The 14,251-nt window shown below is 29.7% G+C and overlaps 3 protein-coding genes across 15 annotated transcripts; 1 reads left to right on the top strand and 2 right to left on the bottom strand.

Moving 5' to 3' along the window:
• Positions 1–38: 38 nt before the first annotated feature.
• On the top strand, positions 39–10,222 carry Arv1 (ACAT-related protein required for viability 1). 2 transcript variants are annotated; one of them, XM_011057257.2, is made up of 4 exons: positions 39–384; positions 8,905–9,006; positions 9,069–9,588; positions 9,734–10,222. In XM_011057257.2, exons 2-4 carry the CDS (start codon positions 8,923–8,925, stop codon positions 9,856–9,858), a joined length of 729 nt encoding a protein of 242 aa, XP_011055559.1. In that variant the 5' UTR covers positions 39–384; positions 8,905–8,922; the 3' UTR covers positions 9,859–10,222. The 2 variants fall into 2 exon arrangements, with proteins under 2 accessions (XP_011055559.1, XP_087259494.1); XM_087403368.1 differs by lacking the exon at positions 39–384 and adding an exon at positions 8,508–8,682.
• On the bottom strand, positions 1,280–7,732 carry LOC105146770 (1,5-anhydro-D-fructose reductase). 7 transcript variants are annotated; one of them, XM_011057259.2, is made up of 5 exons: positions 7,239–7,732; positions 7,024–7,057; positions 6,098–6,265; positions 5,318–5,671; positions 1,280–3,524 (listed from the first exon to the last, which is right to left on the bottom strand). In XM_011057259.2, exons 1-5 carry the CDS (start codon positions 7,262–7,264, stop codon positions 3,144–3,146), a joined length of 963 nt encoding a protein of 320 aa, XP_011055561.1. In that variant the 5' UTR covers positions 7,265–7,732; the 3' UTR covers positions 1,280–3,143. The 7 variants fall into 7 exon arrangements, with proteins under 7 accessions (XP_011055561.1, XP_087259493.1, XP_011055562.1 ...); XM_087403367.1 differs by having other exon boundaries at positions 7,130–7,730; XM_011057260.2 differs by having other exon boundaries at positions 7,020–7,057; positions 7,130–7,728.
• Wdr37 (WD repeat domain 37) lies at positions 9,614–13,822 on the bottom strand. Of its 6 annotated transcripts, none has more exons than XM_011057256.2 (6): positions 13,175–13,822; positions 12,512–12,927; positions 11,966–12,091; positions 10,728–11,490; positions 10,379–10,625; positions 9,614–10,018 (listed from the first exon to the last, which is right to left on the bottom strand). In XM_011057256.2, exons 2-6 carry the CDS (start codon positions 12,786–12,788, stop codon positions 9,896–9,898), a joined length of 1,536 nt encoding a protein of 511 aa, XP_011055558.2. In that variant the 5' UTR covers positions 12,789–12,927; positions 13,175–13,822; the 3' UTR covers positions 9,614–9,895. The 6 variants fall into 6 exon arrangements, with proteins under 6 accessions (XP_011055558.2, XP_011055554.2, XP_011055551.2 ...); XM_011057252.2 differs by having other exon boundaries at positions 13,508–13,822; XM_011057249.2 differs by having other exon boundaries at positions 13,571–13,822.
• Between the last annotated feature and the right edge of the window lie 429 nt (positions 13,823–14,251).

The following is a 14,251-nucleotide window of genomic DNA, read 5'->3' as shown; positions in this document are numbered from 1 at the left end:
ATTGAAATGTTTGTTTATTATCTTTTAAATCATTTCTATTTGTTATTTGAGATAATGTTTGAGATGATATTTAATTCGCTAATGTGCTGAATTCGATAATATATGCTGTCATAATCTTGTTGAGAAAGTTGAAATGTGCAAAAAAAAATATATATCGGCATATTAAAAACAAAAAAAGAAATTTTTCATAAATTTAATTAAAAAATCCGGCTGGCGCGTGCGCATTGTCACTGCGATCCTAACCTGCAATTGTGATGTCAAATCAGTATATGAATGTGTATGCTGTATTTATGGAAGATAATTTTCCATCAGCCGGTGGAACATATAAAAAAAGTGTTAAATAATAGGTTGATACTTGGACACTCCCACAGGACTAGGAAAAAAGTATGTATATATACAGTAACTATTTGATAATATAATCAAAACAAAATCCATAAGTTTAATCATAAGTTACTTTTCTATAAAATACGATTATTTACTAACTGTTAAGAGAGGTAAGCATAGTTTTTGTCCATTTTTAATAACAAATATTTTAAAGCAATCTTATTTTGTTTTGTCCAAATTGTCTTTATTTACAAATACGTAAATGTACGTAACAAAAATTAATGTGTCATTCCTTGCTTCTGACGTTACGATTCAATATCATTCAATGGCTAAGATGACTTTTAGAGTAAGTAGGAATCAATGTCAAAATTGATAAATTCAAAATTACGAAAGATTTTCATATATATAAATTTTCGCAATAATTTGAATAGTTTTTCAAGTTTTGAGAATCCATCATATTAAATCTACCATATAAATTCCATTTAACCTTGAATATCTTATTAACCATAGTCGATATTGTAAATTCCTTTTGAGTGTTTAAAGTCCTAAGAATGTATTTCATTTTGATTGCAATAAAATTTCTTCGGCACCTGATATGTCGTAGTTACAATATGACTAAGTGTTTGAAAATATTTTTTTTTTACTGCAAATTTTCTCAAAATTGTGAGGTAATGGAACAGTTCGAAAACCAGATTCGTATTATCAAGATCCAAAAAACTACGAGAAATAACTAATTGTCTTATTTCAATATTCGAAAAAGTCTTTTTTTTTATCGAATGATGTAGTTAGTGATGACGATTCACGGACATATAGTTGTTTAACTGTAATCTGTAATTAATATCTTTATATCTCAAAAACAATTAATCGGAATGAAAAATGGCAAATATTTTTTAAATTTATTCATTTTTTTTAGAATTTTCTCTTGTGGTATTTCAACTTGTGAATTTCAGAACACTTTGTATAGAAATTAGTTTTAATATTTATTATTGATTGTTACATTTAATATGGATTATAAAATAACATAATTTTTAAATCTAATGTCTTATTTTAGCATTACAAAAAAGTAACAAATTGTTATTTCTAAGTAATCGTAACGATAACGCATTACTTTTAAAAATTAGTAACGAATAATTGTATTATAAAAATTAATAACGAATGACATATAATAAAAAAAATAATAGTAACAGTAATGTGTTATTTTTATAAAGTAACGTTCCTAACGCTGTTTAACATTAATATCGTTAATCCATTTCCAGAAAAAGAATTTATGTTTGTATTATTTAATTATTGTATTATTTAAAATTATTATATTATTTATTATCTAAAATTAGATAATAAAATTATTATAAATACAATCAACATTTCTATCTGAATACTAGGTTTATTTACTGTTCTCAAACATTTCTCTATGTTTGTGAAACAGTGCGAAGTGTGCATGTAAAATATGTTTACTTTTATATATTTCGACGAATTGTGCGATCAGTAAGATCAGATGTGTCTTGAGTCTTAATTTACCTAACAAAGTAAAGAAGAAAAATCATAAAGTCAACAGTTTGAAATAATTGAGATGAAAGTAGGTAAGGTAATGTGAAAGCATTCTACATTTTCAAGTATAACCCGACAAATATTTGTCATCTTTATGTGATGGTACGAAACGAGATAATTCTTCCAACTGGAAGCACTTTCCAAAAAGTCATCTTTGTATTCAGTTGTTTATACATTGCATAAAAAAGTTTATGTGACAACTTATATAAATCTAAAATTATTAACACTATAATCATTATTTTTTGCTTTTTAGCAGAAAAAATTTTATAACAGTAAAAGAACCTTTATAAAAATCGATGTAATTCGTCTTGTATATAATTGTATTACTTTTATTGTCTATAAAATTATTTGTTTGACAATTTTGTTTGATCATATCTATGATATAATAAGTCGGAATAGATTTCTGATCGGAATTATTCAATTATTCCTTAGATATTTCTATTAAAATTTTCTAGAAAAAACGGATTAATTCTGATTGGAATACATTCGGATTTGTTCTATGATGGGTGCCCAGTATATCCCAGGAAAAAATGTTTTATATATAATTTTATATAAAATATTTTTTCCCGGGATGCTTAAACAATACATTTGATAAGATATTAGAAATTTATATAAATTTAGCAGCTGATGCAATAAATATTGATTGCGTACTAGATAACGATAAAGTTTTATATGAAATAACAATTTTTAAATTGCTACATAATTGCTATATAAAAAACAAAATAAGTATAATTAATAATTAATCGTAATATTAATTCTAACAGATACCTTATTTGATTACGATAATTTTGCATGCAATGACAATCTTTAAATTGTATAATATACGTAATAACAGTGAGAAAGAAAAAAAGAGTGAACTTAGCATAATGCAGGATCCCGAAGTTTACGAATTAAAATATCATAGCAAGAAAGTTTTTTTGGAAAAATTAATAAATTACGTAAAAAGTTATTTGGAAATTTTTTTTAGCAGTAGTTTTTGAAATATAAAGATTTAAATATGGCCAATTGTAGATCTTTAAATGATTACCTGATTTAATATTAATAAGAAATACGCACTTGACAGCGCTTGCTGAGCTACTATCGTAAGCATGATTCAAGAACAGATGGTCATCTAAACGCAGTCTGTAATTGATCATATTTAAATTCTTATTATCTCAAAAACTACTGTTCAGACCAAAATAAAAATTTACAAATAATTTTTTACTTAATATTTTGAAACCTCTTTTGCTATAGTATTTTCATTACCTAATTTCGGGATAGCCTATATGATAATCTTAAAAAGGAAATTCTGGATGCTTTGATAGACTTTTAAAAAAACCTGACTTGAAATCACACACGCGTGCAGATTCGCCCATATCCAAAGCATTTAACTTGTTAACATCTTCAGCTTCGAGTTCCCAATCGAATAATTCAATATTTTCTTTAATTCTCAAAGGATCAACACTTTTTGGTATAGTCGCTATACCTTTTTGAATTATGTGTTTAAGTAATATTTGTGCAGATGTTTTTTCGTATTTTTCCGCAATTTCTAATACAGTTACGTTTTTTAATGAGTGCAGCACAACGTCTCCCTTTCCTATTTTCTCAACAAATCCACGTGAACCCAAAGGAGCGTACGCCGTTACACTGATGTTGTTCTCCTGACAAAACTTCATCTGTGATACAAAGAATATCAATATACATTTTTAGATTAATAAATTTTAGATTACAGTCACGAAACTAATTATTCAGATTGTCATTTATATCGATGATTTCTTCAAATTGTTTTTCGGATGTTAAAAATTGTGATTCCACGAACGCATTACGACACTGATAATTTTATAATTATCGAAATATAAATACAATTATCATTTATTATAGTTTTATTTATATCATTATTTATTGAAATATAATATATTATTTATATCATTAATTATCGAAATATAAATTATCAGTGTCGTAATGATACGTAAAACCATACTTTTTAGCAGAAAACAGGTTTTTTTAATATTCAGTCAACAGTTTAAAAAAATCAAAGACGTTAAATTATGGCGTTCAGTTCGAATAATTAGCATCGTAACGTCAAAAATTTTTCATTACTTAATTAATTATAAGAAATTGAAAAGAATAAGGGCACTAGGAGTCAGGCGTAGAAGACGTCGCGCAAATAATACATCTATAAAACGTAAAACTTCTTCATTCTACTAAACGCGCTTACATGTTTCGGCTCACTTTTGAGCCTTCCAGAGACAACATAAATTAACATATATAAACTGTGAATAAAAGTTATCCTGTCATCCTGGGCACTCCTACATCGAGAATTTAAATGCCAGGTGTATTATTTGACGTCTTCTGCGCCTTACTCCTAGCGCTCTTTTTTTTTCCAATTTCTTTTGGTTTATAAGGAGTCCAGCAAACGAGAATGGATTAAAATGGATTGAAATTTTTATTTATCCGAATGCGTATTTTAAATAGCGAATGCTTTTTTGGATTTAATTAGATTCAATTGGATTCAATTAGATTCAATTGGATACAATTGGATTAAAAAACTGCTTTTCCTATTCAAAATTTTGGAACAATATTCACAGAAAAAGCTTATTTTTAGATTGAAAGGCATACAGATATGCTCCATGTAATTCCTATAAATGAATAAAAATGTATTCAGGATTGAAATGCATTTTAACATTCGTGAATCAATATTTCTGAAAATTTGAATCCATTTCAATTCATTTCAATCCATTCTCGTTTGCTGGGAGTCTTTATTAGTTTGATTTGTTACATGGATTAATTATTATGAAAATCGTAAAATGGTAAAAGATTTTTCTCTTCAGTTTAATCTGTTCTATCTACCCGTAAGAGAAAGAAATAGCATATAAAGTATTAGGTGTACAAATAAGTTTCCGCCGTTTGACAAAAGACGACGCCACTAGCAAGCTATGGTTAAAATTGTCTGATGTAAAACATTATATCGTAAGGTTGAACATCTGTCAACAATATAATCTTGAAATACTAGCGATTTTGTATCAGCATTATATATTTTTTTTTGTGCGAAAATGCCGAGTTTTGAGCGGAATAAGCGTTATTTGCAGGAACTTTTGATTTACTTCTTTAATTTGAAGAAATCTGCAGCTGAGGCTCATCGATTGCTTGTAGAAGCATATGGTGAAGCTGCCTTAAGTGAGAGAAGTTGTCATGAATGGTTTCAAAAATTTAAGAACGGTGAATTTGACGTCGAAGACAAAAAACGTAGCGGCCGAAAGTGTACGAAGACGCGGAATTGGAAGCATTATTGAATGAAGATTCGTGCCAAACGCAAGAAAAACTTGCACTTACATTTTTACTTACATCAATAAAACATTATGTATCGTTCTTTCAATAAATGCTTAATTTTTGATAAAAAATTATCGCATTGACAAAAACTTATTTGTACACCTAATACAAACAAAAATTCATAAGATAAGATAGATACCAGTTTGTTCTGTTGGAAATGAACATGTAATTCTATTTGTACATTGGAAACAGGTAATTTAGCGTTGTTCAATATTTTTTTTATTTGGGTTATATTAAAATTGCTTAATCCAATCGCTTTAGTACGTCCTTCCAGCACTTGATTCTCCATTGCCGACCAAATTTGTAGATGATCCGTATCAGTATCAATCATTATTTCTCCTTCTTCATTAAGAGGATGAAATTCTTCTCCAGCATCTTGATATGCAAATGGAGTATGCACAAGATATAAATCTAAGTAGGCTAAACGCAAATTACGAAGCGATCTTTTCAGCCACTTTTCTATATCACCAGATCTGTTTCCATTAGGAGGTACCTATAGAATTGAACATAATAAAATTTGTTATAATAAAATAAACGGCATTACCGTTTTTGTTCAACTCTAATATAGTTTTATTATTGACTACGCCGTTTATTTTATTATAACAAATTTTATTATTTCTACTTATTTTATTATTATAATAACTGAGTAATATAATCATCAGTTACATCTGAATTACATTGTGGGATTTCTAGTCATTTACTATTTACATTATTTACACAGGTGAATGAACGGAAATATAAATAGCTCGAATTATCTCGCTAAAATATACATACTATTTAATATGCAGTTCGGAGATCATGCGGTGACATGCTAATACGCAGATAATATGAGATTTCTTTTCTATCTATTTATTTCTGCATGTAGATTTATATTTATATTATGTCTAAAATAAATATAATAGTATAATTCTAGTGTTACCTTTGTCACAATAAACAGATCGGATCTTTTAATCCTGCCCGAATCCAACCATTTTTTTAAGACGTTACCAATAAAACGTTCATTTTCATATACTGCAGCCGTATCGATATGCCTGTATCCCATTTCCAGAGCTGCATCCAGAGCTGCTTCTAGTTCTTCTCCGCTTGCCTGCGGATATATTATAAACATATCTTTATAAATAAACAAACAAAACACACACACACACAAGGTATCCTCGAATAAGAAAATTCTTTTTTATCTCACAAAGAGATAGACAATATGATATTAGAAATTAATGCCCCCAGCAAACGAGAATGGATTAAAATGGATTGAAATTTTTTTCTATCCGAATACGTATTTTTAAAATAGCGAATACTTTTTTTTGGATTTAATTGGATTCAATTGGATTCAATTAGATTCAATTGGATGCAATTGGATTGAAAAACTGCATTTCCTATTCAAAATTTTGGATTGAACAGTATTCACAGAAAAGCTTATTTTTAGATTGACAGACATACAGATGTGCTCCATGCAATTTTTATAAATAAATAAAAATGCATTCAGGATTGAAAAGCATTCATTTTAACATTCGTGAATCAATATTTCTGAAAATCAGAATCCATTTCAATTTTGAGTTCAGCAAACGAGAATGGATTGAAATGAATTGAAATGGATTCTGATGCCTTTCAATCTAAAAATAATATTAGCTTTTTCTGTGCATTGTGAATACTATTCAATTCAAAATTTTGAATAAGAAATGCAGTTTTTCAATCCAATTGAATCTAATTGAATTCAATTGAATCCAATTAAATCCAAAAAAAGTATTCGCTATTTTTAAAATACGCATTCGAATAGAAAAAAATTTCAATCCATTTTAATCCATTTTCGTTTGCTGGGTTAGACAATTTCTTTATAAACTTACGTGCCATGTTCCAAATCCTAAAATGGGCATTTGTTGCCCTGTTGGCAGAGATACACTTGAATTTTGTTGAACCATATTCAATATATCTTATAACAATGTAAAAACCAAACTGTATGCCTTAAAATCGAGATGCGCTATATTACTGTATTCCACCACTCCCGTACCCTACAACTTTCATCGTATTATATAGCTATAGGCTTTTGTAGAAAGTATACATACAGGGTGGCAAGAATATATGACCCCATTCGTTTCGAGCAGGTAGAGCGGACTCTAAATAAAAAAATCCTCTACTATTTTGCAATGCTCGCAATAATTAACGAGATATTAACGTTTAAAGATAGTCGAATATGCGCGTCCACCCGCTCTACTATTGTCAAAGGTACCATTGTCAAAGGCCCATTGGGTGCCCGGCGCGCGGGCCGCGAGGAGTGGGAATAGCCTAGCAGGCGTGCCGTGCGCTTGGTGGGTCTTCGACAATAATAGATCGGGCGGACGCGCATATTTAGCTATTTTTAAACGTTAATATCTTGTTAATTATTGTGAGCATTGCAAAATAATAGAGGACTTTTTTACTGTATATTTGTATTACTGTCGAGTAACACAAGGAAGATTCTACAATTGAAAATTCTTACAAATTTTAAACATTGCAAAAATAAAGTACATGTGAATCTAATCACATAGCAATTTTCAACTGAAATTGATAATCCAATTATAAAGATAAAAATTGCCAAAAATTGGTCTTCAATAATTTTTTTACTCAAATACTATCAACTTTACAAAAAAACTGCAAGAGATGAAAATTGTTTATTTTCTTCTCATAGAACTTACGAATTTTTTATCAACTTTTTAGTACTGCATTTTCTCCAACATGAGAAAATACGGTATTAAAAAATTCTAAAAAAATTCTCAGAAATTTAAGAGAAGAAAATAAACAATTTTTGTTTCTTGCAGTTTTTTTTGTAAAGTTGGTAGTATTTGAGTAAAAAATTATTGAAGACCAATTTTCGATAATTTTTAGCAATTAATATCTTATTAATTATTGCGAAAATTGCAAAATGATAGAGACTTTTCTTCTCAGTTTAATCCATTCTACCCCTATACGAAAGATTTATCATTATTTCCCAAACATCCTATATCTACTACTTGCCTCCACTTTCATTTGAATTTTCAATTGAATTCATAATGTTAACAGTCTAGGTCATTTATTTATAGATCTATTATTGTAGCTAAACTTATTGCGCAGTTTCCTTTTTTCCTTTTTTCTTTGTATTGTAGAAAAAAAAGAGAAAATGTGAACCGAGCAAAAAATTCAGATAAAAAGAACAAACCTTTACATGAAAGTTTATAGTTCATCTAATAATTTCCTATTCTTGTAATCACTGAATCCATTAGCTCAAGATTAAATCTTTCTTTATAGATGTATCATTATTAATAGACATATTGAATGTGAGTGATGTAATATTTCTGCTAAATTTGGAGTATCATGAATGCTAAAAGAAATAGAGAACAATTTCTTGACGAAGATATAAACCGTTAGAGAGAGAGTTAATCTCTCTCCAAGTCAGTATTTGCTGAATCTCGATATAAGCAAGCAAATAAAAGTGTAGTAAATAAGCATTCCAACACATAAGTGACTGTCCTCCTTTATTTCTGAAATTAAAGAGTTAATACTATTTTTATAAATTCACGTACATTATATATATATATAATTATATTTATTATTGATTATTTCAGATATATATATATATATATATATATATATATATATATAAAATCATTATTGATTATTTCAAATATATATATAATTATATTCATTATTGATATTTCAGATATATATATATATATATATATATATATATAATTATATTCATTATTGATATTTCAGATATTTGGTTATCTATAAATGTATATTTGCATAAATTGTGGAGCTGAATGCAAAGAGCTTTTTAGGAGATACTGCCCTAGTGTTCTTAAAATTTTAAAATGTGTAAGTAAAACATGAACTCATGCTTTTATATATATTGCACTGACAATTTTACACTATTTTAGGAGAAATGTGGATTGTTGGCTGACAAATATATTGAATATGATCCTGTTATAGTTTTTGTAGATCTTATTCTGATAGAAAAACCAGCTTACAGACATCTTTTGTACAATAGCAATTTTAAGTCATATTGGAAGATAAGTATAATATTATGGCTAGCTGAATCATTCAGGGCTTGGTCTTTATGTGACATAAACGAAACAGAATTAACTGCGTCAAAAATGGATTTAGTTCACAATAATGGATTACAAGATCATTGCAATATTTACAATTTGCTGTTACACACAGCACTAGCATTTGCAGCATTCATTTGTATGGTTATTGTAGTGACTGAACTAAAATGGTTTATTATTGGCAAAAAACCATATAAATACAGCATAAAAGATTTAAGTTGCGCTCTAATAGTCGGAGGTTGTGGTAAATTATTGGGATTACTTGGAATAGTGTGGCAGCACATAGCCTCGGGTCCATATTACCTTCTTATTCAAGGTTACACCGTTTTATGTCTTTTAACTGCATATTCAGGTAAAAATGCACTTAAAAATGTACATTTTACGTAAGACATTCATAATTTTTATTGCAACTTCAAAATTTACATTCTATTTATAATTTATCTTTGATCAATTATTTAATAATACATACAATATATTTCGATTTTTTTTTATTGCAGTTGTCTGCAAGAGTGGAAGGGGAGGATCATTGATTGGATTAATTGCTGGATTTTTACTGTATGGTTACATATGTACTTCCATATCTAAATTGCACCTAAATATTTCCAATATCACACTAACATGACATAAAATATTCGATAAAACCACACAGTTTTTGATGTTCAAGCATCTTTAACGGGAAGAATACTCCAACCTAATACTAGTCTATCAAAACCACAAGAAAATAAATTACACACATTGCTGTCTTCCAACCAAGCAACAGAACACACCATCCTACGATGTCCCTGCAAATATAATTATATCATTTTTTAATAAGATATATTTGTAATTTAAATAATATATTTCAAGAATAAAAAAATTTGTGTTACGCAATTTTATATACTGCAATAATGATACAATATGAAACAGCAAAATAGAGATTTAAATCTCTTACATTTTATATATAAATCTTTAAATCTGAGAATATTAAAATAATAACTGATGTGTAACTTTTTATTTTAACGATCTCAAACTCTCCTTTTAACTATCATTACAAATAATGTATATATATCAGTTAAACCATTATATTATTAATTTAGTCAACTAATTACAAAACTAATTACAAAAGTTTTGCTATGCAATTATAAAAATATATCTTTTCTTACCTGTCTACTAGTTCTAGGTAATCTTGCCAAACGTTGACCACTTAGATCAAATAAACGTATTTGTCTATTGTCGTGTGGTATTGCCACTATCCCAGTACTAGAAACTGATAATCTATTAGCAGCACTATCTCCACGTATTGTCGCTAATGGACTACGTATATTACGCAATTCCCATACTTTTACACTTCTATCATCTGAACCAGATACAATTTTATCTTCCCTCGTAAAGACTGCAGACGTTACTGTTCTATAAGAGAGACATGTTTATTAATTTTACGCATTTAATGTTATAAACTGAATAAACAGAATATTAATTAGAAAAAAAATTTGTTCTTATCAATATACATACTCAGTATGACCTTGAAATACCGAAACTGAGTGGATTGATTCTCTAAAATCCCACAATCGAAATGTATTGTCTCTACTGGACGTAACACATAATTTTTGTGTGTGATGAGTCGACACGTGAGTTAATTCTTGATCGTGTCCGCATAGTGTGTGTATAATCTCCCCGGTTTCCGTGTCGTACAAGTTTGCTGTTCTGTCCCAAGAAGCTGTGACTAACTGTTCAGCACCAGAAAGCCAATCTGCAGCCATTACAACGTTCGTGTGACCCAAAAGTTCACGTATCGGCGTCCTCAGAGTCGGGGGATCGTCTTGTTCGTCGTTATTACTGATTAGATTATTAGCAATAGTTCGTTCAGAACTCGCTATTGGAAGTTCTTCTAACGATGATACTCTTTTTGACATATCCCAATCGACAGCTGCCTGCCACACGTGAGCGGAACAGTCGCCACTCGCCGATAAAGCCAATTCTCTATTTGGATGAAACCGAACCGAATTCACGGATCCATTGTGACCAATATATTGTAATAAACATCGACTATTATCTATTGCCCATATACGTGCTGTATAATCAGCAGAAGCAGTCGCTATGATGGGTTGACCTAATCTGCCGACAGATACTTCCCACACACCATCTCGATGACCCATATACTCTTTTTGCATAGTGCAATTCATAGATGGAGTTTTAAAGCTTGATACTATTTTACTAGTCTGTGCTTTTAATTTGTGAGAAGTTTTAATTTTTTGCGCCGAGTTTGCACCCATTGCTACAAAATAAAGAAGAATTCTTATTACAATCCAAGAATTGAATATATAACGTAATAAAATTATTGAGTTTTAAAAATCATTACCATATACTAGCTATGTATTCTATCTTTTGTATCATTCTTATTAAATCTCCTGGAATAGATAGATGAATGGAAAATACGTCATAAAATTATATAATGAAGATAATAAATAGGATATTTATATAAAATATTTAAAAAAAAGTTTAAATATTTAAAGTTGTATGGCACTTATGAAACTAAATAAAAAATACATAAATTAAATTGTTAGAAATGAAAATAATTTAAGAAAATAATTTTTGGTATAGTTTAATGAATACTATTATCTGAAAATGTTATATTTCTCTAATAGTCTTCTAAGTGATAATTTGAACTTTTTTGAAACATTCTTTTAATAATGTAACACACAAATTGTATTTTTACATCAATATTGACATTAATATTATAATAATCTTACATTTTTGCTTAGATAGATTTTTTGTTTCTGGATAATCCGTAAGATCTCCTGGAGGTAAACTGCGCTCGCCTGATCCATAACACTCTCTTTCGAGTTTTTCATTTAGGATGTCGATCTTCTCTTGCACTGTAATAAGAAATGAAAGATTCAATATAACAGCTATATTAAATAGTGAAATAAATAATTAAATAAATAAATAATGATGAATTTAATTGCTTGCATTACATTGGATTATTATTTTTATTTTTAAGATTGCTTTATATAAATTATCTCTCTAAATACAGTGGCATAATATAGGTAATCAATTTTCAATGAAATAATATATGTACAATCTGTTAGTGTGACATTATCAAACACTTAATCGTTTAAAATATTTATCTTTACATGTCTTTACATTTAATTTTGTTAATTTTATATGTGTATGTATATATATATATATATATATATATATATATATATATATATATGTGTATATATATAGCAACTTTTAGTACATACTAATTTAACATAGTACAAGTGACTGAATTTTTCATAAAAAATACTTACACCCAAGATTTTCCGTATACAACATTTCAAATTCCTTTTCAATTTGCTGAAAGAGATCATACAAACGGCATCGCACAGCCGATGGGATGGGGCTGTCTTCTAACTCCGAACGGAAGGTAACATAGTGCAACGCAGTGGGTTGCAGTGGGGTCGAACCGCTCTGACTCTGTTGAGACTGTAGTTCTGTGTCGGTACTGCTTTGCACACGAGGTATAGAGATCCTCTTTGCTTTGCTACTGGATTTACTTCCAGCTGTGGCTGGTGGTTCGCCGGGCATGACTCGTCACTTAACAAAAATGACATAAACAGCAGACAAGTATGTCCCAATACTTCGTCCCTACAGCATACATCACCACTCCAACTTCAGCGCAGGAGTACGGTCCGCATTATTAATCTGCATGTATACCATTCATGATCTATCAACAGAATACATCAATTAGATTAGAAGTATGATTAGAAATATCGAATGACATTCTCGGCCTTCTGTTAAATTGGCTGCCATCAATTAGCGTATTCTCGTCTCTGTTGTGAATCACGATAAATATAAACATCAAAGTTACACTTCAAATTCGAATAAAAACATCTTGCCCCCCGAATTTTCGAGATCTTTGATGAACGAAAGATTCAAGATGGAAGTAAATGGACCAGGTAAAACAATAAGACCTAGTGCGTCTCTGTCGAGGAATTTCTTGTGATTAATTGTCATCAGGTCTGACAAATGTGTTTCCATATCATTTTGTACGCATGATTTCTGACACTGATCCGCTGTTCTCATTTTGCATTTTTCTAAGCGATACCATCACGCAACTACTTCCGAAATCATCAAAAATCGCGCTGCGACTGGTTTCTCAAAAGAGAAACAAGAATGTATCTAATGACACATATGATATGAGTTTACTCCAGTTTACACCCTCGTTTTAGACCACGTATTGGTTGTTCAAGTCGCGAGACAATCGATCGAGAATTAACCGAACGAGATGAGATTATGATACTCGCCGCTGATTTCGCGCGTTTTTTCACGCTGATGATGTTCAATGATATTATCGAATGAAAATTTACATCTGTAATGTCGCATTTATTTTCGACACCTCTTTGTGGCACCTCTTCCTTCTCATCGACACCGAGCACCATGTTAATTACATTTTACACATGCAGGGGATACATTTACAAAGAACTGCGTACGATGAAGCAATAATGAACGTGATATTATGCCGAATTCGGACTATTCAATATTTAACAATCGTTTAAAATATCTAATGGAAGAATCGGTTTTGGTTGTGTTCCAAAATTCACTGCAAGTGCTGAAAATCTACAGTCTGTGTTACATGTACTATACATTTTCAGCACTAATAATTGAATTTTGGAACACAGCCTTTGTAATGAGGGGTCTACAATAGAATTGAAGTAGCAATCGTAGGATCTTAAGTCATAGAAAATTAATCAATCACAGTCGAATATAAAAAGAATAATCGACTATGATTGGCCAATTTTCTACGATCCTACCGCCATGATTTCTATTGTAAACTCGACATTAAGCGTTGCGATCCAATAAACATCAAGTTAGTTTGACTCTAATTGGATCGCAACAACGCGACGCTACAATGTGACTAATGTAGAATCAGCTTTAGGGAATCTTGATAATTATCCAAAGCCGGTTCTAAATATATTAGTTGTAAGCCGATCGCAAGTTTGTTGCGACAACAATATGAAGCATTGATTTCAAAATGCAAGCTTCACATT

The sequence above is a fragment of the Acromyrmex echinatior genome, chromosome 2 (genome assembly GCF_024713525.1).
Source record: "Acromyrmex echinatior isolate Ae372 chromosome 2, ASM2471352v2, whole genome shotgun sequence".
NCBI classification, from domain to species: domain Eukaryota; kingdom Metazoa; phylum Arthropoda; class Insecta; order Hymenoptera; family Formicidae; genus Acromyrmex; species Acromyrmex echinatior.
Note: the sequence above shows the minus strand (reverse complement) of the source record. Positions and strands in the feature narration are given on the sequence as shown.

What these genes read in the sequence shown, in the direction of transcription:
- Wdr37 (XM_011057256.2), bottom strand. Translation starts at nt 12,788, where the DNA reads ATGCCCGGCGAACCACCAGCCACAGCTGGAAGTAAATCCAGTAGCAAA. An exon ending in GTATACGGAAAATCTTGGGT is followed by an intron (nt 12,092 to 12,511) that starts GTAAGTATTTTT and finishes TTCTTATTACAG; the next exon opens with TGCAAGAGAAGATCGACATC. An exon ending in TACCTAGAACTAGTAGACAG is followed by an intron (nt 10,019 to 10,378) that starts GTAAGAAAAGAT and finishes TTATATTTGCAG; the next exon opens with GGACATCGTAGGATGGTGTG.
- LOC105146770 (XM_011057258.2), bottom strand. Translation starts at nt 7,094, where the DNA reads ATGGTTCAACAAAATTCAAGTGTATCTCTGCCAACAGGGCAACAAATG. An exon ending in ATCTGTTTATTGTGACAAAG is followed by an intron (nt 5,672 to 6,097) that starts GTAACACTAGAA and finishes TCAATTCTATAG; the next exon opens with GTACCTCCTAATGGAAACAG. An exon ending in ATTTCCAACAGAACAAACTG is followed by an intron (nt 3,525 to 5,317) that starts GTATCTATCTTA and finishes TTTGTATCACAG; the next exon opens with ATGAAGTTTTGTCAGGAGAA.
- Arv1 (XM_011057257.2), top strand. Translation starts at nt 8,923, where the DNA reads ATGTATATTTGCATAAATTGTGGAGCTGAATGCAAAGAGCTTTTTAGG. An exon ending in TTCTTAAAATTTTAAAATGT is followed by an intron (nt 9,007 to 9,068) that starts GTAAGTAAAACA and finishes ACACTATTTTAG; the next exon opens with GAGAAATGTGGATTGTTGGC. An exon ending in TCTTTTAACTGCATATTCAG is followed by an intron (nt 9,589 to 9,733) that starts GTAAAAATGCAC and finishes TTTTTATTGCAG; the next exon opens with TTGTCTGCAAGAGTGGAAGG.